The sequence below is a fragment of the Prosopis cineraria genome, unplaced genomic scaffold, assembly GCF_029017545.1.
Source record: "Prosopis cineraria cultivar Desert tree isolate PC_DT_omini unplaced genomic scaffold, ASM2901754v1 PC6, whole genome shotgun sequence".
NCBI lineage: Eukaryota > Viridiplantae > Streptophyta > Magnoliopsida > Fabales > Fabaceae > Prosopis > Prosopis cineraria.
Genome location: NW_026555337.1, coordinates 28885234 through 28893755, shown reverse-complemented (window position 1 = coordinate 28893755; position 8522 = coordinate 28885234). Strand labels below are relative to the sequence as shown.

At 30.0% G+C, this 8522-nt stretch overlaps 1 protein-coding gene across 1 annotated transcript; it reads right to left on the bottom strand.

The window, feature by feature from the left end:
- Positions 1-5347: 5347 nt before the first annotated feature.
- LOC129314045 (zinc finger BED domain-containing protein RICESLEEPER 2-like) lies at positions 5348-8390 on the bottom strand. The gene is made up of 4 exons (XM_054957424.1): positions 8075-8390; positions 6532-7653; positions 6105-6458; positions 5348-5370 (listed from the first exon to the last, which is right to left on the bottom strand). Exons 1-4 carry the CDS (start codon positions 8388-8390, stop codon positions 5348-5350), a joined length of 1815 nt encoding a protein of 604 aa, XP_054813399.1.
- Between the last annotated feature and the right edge of the window lie 132 nt (positions 8391-8522).

Genomic DNA, 8522 nt, shown 5'->3' with positions numbered 1-8522 from the left:
ATGAAATTCTAATAATATAGATAAAATAAAAAAAATTAAGTAAATAAGGATTTAGTTTAAGTAATCTCCTATTAGCTAGGATTTTATTTCTTTTAATTAGTTAAAACAACCAAAATATATATATATATATATATATAAATTAATATAAAATTTAATTCTTTGTTTAAGAGTTAATTTCCAAAAGAAATATTAATTCTTTTTTAAGAATTATATTTCAAAAAAATTAAATAAGTGACGAAAATGATGAAATTTAGTTCTTTTAAGAATTATATTCCAAAAAATCTAATAATTATAAAAAATAAAATTTAATCCTTTTTAGGATTATTTTTTAAAAAAATAATAAAAGAAAGAAGATAAATAAATATAATCTCTCTTCAAAATCAATTTTGAAAATGACAAAAAAAAAATCTTGCTTAAATCTTTGAAAAAACTCTTTTAAATTATCTCAACACTTCAAAAATCATGAGAATCAATTTTTTGAGAGTTTAATATTTTTAAATTTCTTTTCTTAAATCTTGTTGTTTTTCATTTAAGAAAGAGATATTCTTTTTTAATTCAAAATCATATTTTTTTCTCTCTTAATTTAATTTCTAAAATTAATTAACATAAAAAAACATTAAAAAGTAAAAAAATAATGGGGTGGGTGAAATGTTGATGATTCAGTGTTTCACCATATCCCTAAACGCTTTCCTTAGCACAAAGAGAAAAGCTAGAGATGGCTAAAAGGAAGCAGAAAGAGGAAGAGTAGAAGGAAGAGGCGCACGCAAGTAGGAAGAGGAAGAGCAAAACAAAGATAGCTAAGAGAGAAAGCAAGCGAGGAGAATGTACGGTTGGAGTGGTAGGAAGTCAGCGATGCAGAGTTTAACCTCTAGAATTTCATATTATTTCATCACATTTTTTTAGATTCTAATCTATTTTGGCTCAATTGTATATGTTTTTATTGTCCAAATTAGGAAAATGTGCATTTTATTTTGGGTTTGTGTTCTTGGCTTTGATTTAATATCTTTTTTAGCCTAATTTTGGTTGAAGACTTGATTAGAAGTATTTCTAGAGTTTTGTGGATGTTTCTGGAAGGTTTTTGGATGAAGAAATCAAGCACAAAGTGAATAATTTTTGTTAACTGCAAAAACAATGTAAAACTGCTAAAGTCGTGGCTTTCGTTCACAACTTTCACTACTGTTAGAAAATGCTGTGTTTTATTAAGTTGAAATTGATTGAGTAGGACATTTATATTCAGAGAGCTCGACCCAAAAGGCATTCTGCACACTTGAAGATACTTTAGGAGCTTTGTTGTGTTAGGGTTTGAGCTTTGGATGAGTTGGGTCAAAGAGTTGAAGCTTTGAAGAGATTTGAAGCTCTATTTCTTCAATTCATTTATTTCTTCTCCATTTCTCTTCTTGTAATCTTGTAATGGCTATGAATATCTTGTGTATTTGTAGCTTTTTGATGTTTATGAGTAACTAAACTCTTTGCGATAGGATTATTTTGAACACTTGTATGGATTAACATTATGTTCCTCTTCTTTTTTTTATGATTAAATATATATGTTTATTTTACTCTTTCTTTAATGCTTTTAAGTAATTGGCCACCATTTAGATGTTGCGTTCACTTAATTGATGCTTGAGAGGGCTAGGTTGAGTGTAGAACTTGAGAAAAATTTTACAAGAACTTGATATTTGCATGTTAAATGAATGGTTTTGCTAGTAAGATAGAGATATACTTACTAGTCTTGTATAGCCACATTAGAGTTGGTATTTACAATTGAGTTTTATTAATTGTAATAAAAGATTGGTAATTAATTTAACTAAACACTTGTTCTTGACTTTAGAGAGCTTGTCCAAATATTTTTAGAACTCTAGATTAGCACTTATTTTCATTAACAGCATTTATGAGAGGAGGTAATTTTGGTGTCAAGAAATGCAAGGGGGATAAATAATCCTAGGTCCTAATTTGTATTTGAAGTTTGTGAATTAATTAATTTTCTTTATCTAGTGTTAATTTAATTTGTAAAATCATTTTCACCTAACTATATATGGCTCAACTTGATTGAATTTACTTAATTTTTTGTTTGATCATTGTTTTTGAACAAATCCTTGAGGAAACGATACTTTACTTTCATTATATTACTTGCTACAGCCCATGTACTTGTAGTAAGCAACACAAATAAAGAAGACAAAAAATGAGTCTAAGATGCTGAAATTTGGGGAATTAGAGAAGCAGAGGCGATGAGTACTCATGATGACTTTCAAAAATCCAACCTCCTTTGCCTATATAAGAACCTTTGAGTTCGACACAAGGGAGGAGGGGGGAGTGAAAGAGATTCAATGAGCTTTCTGAAAAGATCAAGGTAGAGAGAGTTGGAGGCAAGCTCTAGGGAATGATTGAGAGAAGTAGAGAGACACAGAGTTCAACGCAGAATGAGTATTTTGAGATAGAAGCATCCAAACGGGACTCAGATTTAGAGTTAGAGAAAGCCAAAGGAGAACAATCAAGAAACATCTAAAGGAGTTCAAGTATAAAGCAAAGAAGGGGTTGAAGTTCCTAGTCACTACAGTAGGTTCAAATTTTTTTATTCAAATCCTAATTCATCTAGTTCCTACTTTATTATGCATCTTATTATTTTAGTCAAATTGATGGCATTCAAATGGGTAGGATAATGAGAATATTATGACATATTTAATATGATACGGCTAGTACTAGAGGTTATAGCCAATGGTCCCTACTAAATATGAGAGTCTTAAGTTTCAAAACTTGGTGATATGAAATTCATCTAGTGGATAAGGCATTTGATGTTTTGTTCAAATGAGATTTAAAATTAAAAATGGTGAATTGCAAGCCTCTATTTGACTCTCAAGTAAAAAAGAAAAAACCTTGTGATCTATTGTGCCTTGAAACGCCATTTTAATGCTCTTGTGAGTTCAATACCCCCTAAGCATGATTTGTTTGAGTTTGTCTTTGATCTTCCATGGATTCTTTTTACAATCTCTCAAAATAAGCATATTCACAGATTCGTAGTACTTTGTGTTTGCATTTATTAATTTTTTAAAATTAGTTAATGGATAATTTTTTTAAAAAATAAAAAATAAATATAATTGCGGAACTCCGTAAAAAAGTGGATGTGTGATCTATCATTAAAAGATGTAGGTGCAGGACCTACATTTATAAATGTTAAAAATTTAGACCATGTGTAAAAAATTTAAAGATTTTTATATTTTGGAAGATCATGTAAAATTCATGATAAAAATGGGCAGCGAATATAAGATTTTTTAATAAAAATAATAGGTGTAAAATATGCAAAGAAATTATCATTGATAAAAAAAATTGATTGTGGGACCTATAATTTAATTAATAAAATTTATTTATGTAGGATGAAAAACATTTGCCATATAAATTTTCATTTATAAATGTTAAAATTTTATATAAGGTGTAAAAATTAATAAAAATTTTATATTTTTATGATAAATTTTATATGGAATAACACAATTTAGATAAAAAGAATTTTCTATATATTTATTATTAGCACAGCGTAACAAATCAAAATAATTTGGGTGAGCATATATGGAATAAGTTTTTGTTTATATTCTTTAAATGCATAAGGTATAAAAATCTATTATTCTATTATTTATATGTAAAAGTTGATTATGGTTTAAATACCTATGAAAAATATTGATGTAGTTATGTGCAAACAACCACGCAAAAATAACCCTATAGGTAGACATATAATTGGGTTAATAAGCAAATAAGACCTGAACTCTTGTTCAAAAATTGCCCTGAACTTTGAACTCTTAAAGTATGTAAAATAAACCCTAAACTTTTAAATTCATAGCAAAATAAACTCTGACCGTTAACTTTTTAACACCATTATAACCCATGCAGATACTGTTCAAGATTTATTTTCCTATGAATTTAATCCTGATTATTACAGTACCTGCGTGGACAATAACAATGTTAAAAAGTTAACGATCAGGGTTTATTTTGCTATGAATTTAAAAGTTTAGAATTTATTTTGCATATTTTAAGAGTTTAGGGTCCAAAGTGATTTTCAAGCAATAGTTCAAGGTCCTATTTGCTCATTAACCCCATATAATTTCATCATTATTATTCCACTATTAGCATAACAAGTTACGAGCTATCATTCATGACAGATATATGCAATATATGATAATATGTAAGACCTATAACCCCCTTAATTACTCCTTCCAACCTTATACTACTGACTAAAACTATAGGCTTATCTATGGTCTGATCCATATGACCAAAGTATTTTCGAAACTCGAGATATACCCGGCCAAAAGTATAAAGCTCAAACCTCAAACTATAGATCCTCTCTATAGATAATCTAATTAGAAGGTATCATTATCCTACATTATCCTTTATATGATTTATCATTTTATAAACTCTGCAATTTCAATTTGGCACATTATATTTTTTATTATCTTTTCTCAAATATTACAATATTAAAATCATAATTCCTTATATTATTTCTACAATTGTCAGACCCCACTCCTTCCAATATTTTATTTTTTCTATCATGCTATTTTTAAAATGATTTATTGATATATTGTTTCCTCATTCCCCTCCCATTATTTCACCTACCCTCCCATTATTGTAACTTCCCATCATACTAATTTTATTTTTAATTTTAAAAATTGAGGGATCATGGCATTAGATAAATAATCTATGATAAATATAAAAATAATAATGATCTATTAACTATTATGAAAAATAGTTTAATAACATTTTAAATCCAAATCGTGCTTTTGCGAAGAAAATTGTGACAACAAGACATAATCTTTACCCCAATCTAATTTATAAAATTAATTTTAATTCTTAATTCTAATTTAATTGTGCAATGTATGTATATTATTTATAATTTAAATATGTTTTATAAAAATTGATTTAATTTTTAAGTTCATTCAATGGGAAAATAGTTATTGTATTTAACCCATTATTATTAATGAAAAACATCAATTACTTTAATTTAAATGTGATTTTTTTACAATAATGTAATTTTATAATTTAAGTTATATCTATTGATTTATTTATTTAAATTATTACATATCATTTCACACCTCGTGCATCACACGAGACACATATTAGTTATTTACAACAAGAATTCTATTTATTCTGAAGAGTTCGTATAGGTTTACACATATACTTTAATAGAAAAAAATTTATAAGTTAATTGAAAAAAATTAACAACATAAGATCCAAAAATAACAAAAAAAAGATCAATTATTTATAAGAAATAGTCCATTTGTTTACATGTGAGTCCATGTGAGCTTACATTTTAAGGGTTTTTTACTCATTAAGGGTAATGAAGTCATTCTAGGAGTTTGCAAAAAAATTAGGGGGAATCGCACTGCAAGCCTGAAAAAAGATAAAAATTATGTTGGAAGTCTAATAGATTCTGTTATTGCACTGCATGCCTAAGGGCCTTTGTTACAATTTTTCTTAGGAGCAAAAGTATAATTTTGCCCTTATGTAATTTAAAAACTCATATCATACACAACAAAATATCCAGTAAGGTTGCACAAAGGACAGGATAGGACTAGACTTCAGCCTAACCCAGAGTCTGGTCCTTTTCATGAAAAGGAATGGATTAGGCAACCTGTAGTTCGGTCTGGTCATGTGAAAGCTTAGAGATTAATAGGACTGGACTTGGTCCATAGGATTGGAAGACTGGTCCTATTAGTCCAATACTCACTTAGCCTTTTTTTTTCTCTATGATAAGCAATAATGCATTTCAACTTAATAAACTCAATTAAGATAATAAAAACACTTATAATCATAATAAATCCACAATAGTTTCTAACATCAAAAAAATACTATTTCAGTTACAGTCCAAACTCTAAATGATTTAAATATATAATTTCAATAAAAACACTCAACAAAGTTCAACACTACATTACATCTATCAGGTAATTATCTCCTTAGCTTCAACAGAAAGAAACTCAATAAATCTTCAAATAATTATCTCCTTAGCGTCAGTAACACTTGAAGCATTTATAAAAAAAAATCATATCCACATATATAAAGTGATTAGTAAGTGTAAAAATGCAATATATAAATTAAATTAAGAGACATAAAATTGAATATATTACCTGCAACATTAACCACATCATCAGTCTCTTGAAAATTGTCAACCTCATGAAATATAGAGACAAACTCTAAGAGAGATTGCCCTGTAAGTAGCCAATTCTGGACACAAATGAGTGCTTCAGTCACTTTAGGAGATAAAGAACTCCTATAATCATCAACAACACGTCCTCCAGTGCCAAAATTTGATTCAGAAGTAATTATAGATACTGGTATAGCCAATACATCTCGTGCTATCAAGGAAAGCACTCTGTACTTGGTAGAATTAACCTTCCACCATGTCAAGATATCGAAATCATCATCATCATCATCAATAGTGGTGTCCTCAAATGTACTAGCAGAAAGGTATCTATCCAACTCTAATTAGGTATCAACTAATGAGCTTTTTTGCTTTTGGGATGCTAACCATCTACAACCAGGGTCTTTTTTTACCTTTACTTGTATTTGAAGTATTGGTGTCAAGAGCACCAACTGTCACAGAGTATTCCTCAAACAGGCGATCCAAAGTGTCTCTTTCCTTGTTCTTCATGGACATGCAAAGGTCAGGGGTAGGAAAAAGCTTATCAAATACATGATTGATATAGGCAAGCTTGTATCGAGGATCGAGAATTACAGCAATAATCAACAAAGGGTTCAAATTATCCGCTGCCCCCCAATACTTATCATACTTACTCTTCATGCTCAAAGACATCTCCCTAAGAAGAGGGTCATCACTTTCAATATTCTCATCTAACAACTCTTGAATTAAAGCAATTTGATGGAAGCATGTATGTGCAGTAACTTTCAATGTGCTAGAAAATTGCAAAGTGACATCATAAAACACCTTTAAGAACTTAAGAAAAAACCGTGCTTTATTCCAAGCTTGTTTGTTTGGAGGGCCATTACGCTTAGGAGGAGCTTGCCTAGAGTAAGCAAAAACATCCATGTTGTTATTGGGTCTAGCACTTTGCCTATAAACATCAGCATCTATGCTAGTATCTAAATAAGAAACGTCATTCTGAGCATGACACTTTGAACCTTTGTTGAAGTAGCTAACAAAATCTTCATCTTCATCCTCTAATCTTTCAAATGCCTTTTGAAACTTCAAAGCCACATTCAACATTAAATATATAGAATTCCATCTAGTACTGACATCAAGGCAAACAATGTTTTTTGTGTCCAACATTTCTAATTCATAAACATCTTTAAATCTTTGCAAGTGAGCAGGAGATGAACGAACATATCTAATAGCATTTCGAATGGACTCAAAAGAATCTTTCAACTCCTTCAAACCATCATTAACAACTAGGTTAAGAATATGTGCAGAGCATCGTAGTTGAAGATAATTACCACTATAAACAAGACCCCTCCAATTCTCTAGACGCCTTTTTAAGTAGGACAATGCTATGTCATTGGAAGTTGTATTATCTATGGTTATAGTGAACACATTTTGTATGCCCCAGTCTGATAAGCACCTTTCAATTGTCTTGCCTATCATATCACCCTTATGATTCTCAACCATGCAAAAACTGAGAATCCTCTTATGCAAGTTCCAATCATTATCAATGAAATGGGCTGTCAAACATAAATAATTAAAGTTTTGAACTGATGTCCAGCAATCTGTAGTGAGACAAAGAAGATTAGTACACTTCTTCAACAAATTTTTTAATATTCTAATTTCACCAAGATACAATTGCTAGGCATCTCTAGCCACTGTTGTCCTTGAAGGGATTTGAAATCGTTGTTTTAACTCCTTCACAAACTTTTTAAAGCCTTCCTTCTCAACAAGCCTGAATGGCATCTCATCACATATGATGAACTCAATTAGAGCCCTGTAACATCAATTTTTGATTGAACATGTGAGGTACTAAGCTTCCCTCTTGCCCACTTGGTGTCACATAATTCAACATAGATTGCTTTGTCATTTGTGTAGCTTTATGTGAATTCTTAGGACACTTTGGTACATGCCTCTTCAAGGATGTTAAACCATGCTTGCCTGGATCACAAGCATAATCTAAATTATAGTACTTGCATGTAGCTCTAACTTCTCCATTTGTCTCCTCCAATGGTAACTTGGTAAAGTATTGCCACACTTTTGATACCTTTCTTGCAGAATTTTTCCTCTTTCTACTACCTTCTGTAGCTTCATTTTCGATTACAGTTGTAAGAGAAGGAGGACATTCCATAGTAGTTAGGGGTTGAGGAGGAGGAGTAGGTGTCAAGGATGGTCCAGAAAGAGTTGAACTCACATTTTCACCAGTAAAAGGAGATGATTGAGGTTGATCAATATTGGATATTTGCTCAATATCCATTACTTTACAATGATAAAATATAATTGAGACCATATAATTGATGAGTTATAACAGCACAATGATAAAAAGGAAGCAAAATGGAAAAAAAATCAGCAAGAACAGAGGTAATAAACATCAGCCCACAGACATGTT

Coding starts and splice junctions, on each gene's coding strand:
- LOC129314045 (XM_054957424.1), bottom strand. CDS start 8,390: ATGGATATTGAGCAAATATCCAATATTGATCAACCTCAATCATCTCCT. Junction 7,654..8,074: donor AGATTATGCTTGTGATCCAG/GCAAGCATGGTT, acceptor TATGTTTGACAG/CCCATTTCATTGATAATGAT. Junction 6,459..6,531: donor TACTTCAAATACAAGTAAAG/GTAAAAAAAGAC, acceptor ATACCTAATTAG/AGTTGGATAGATACCTTTCT.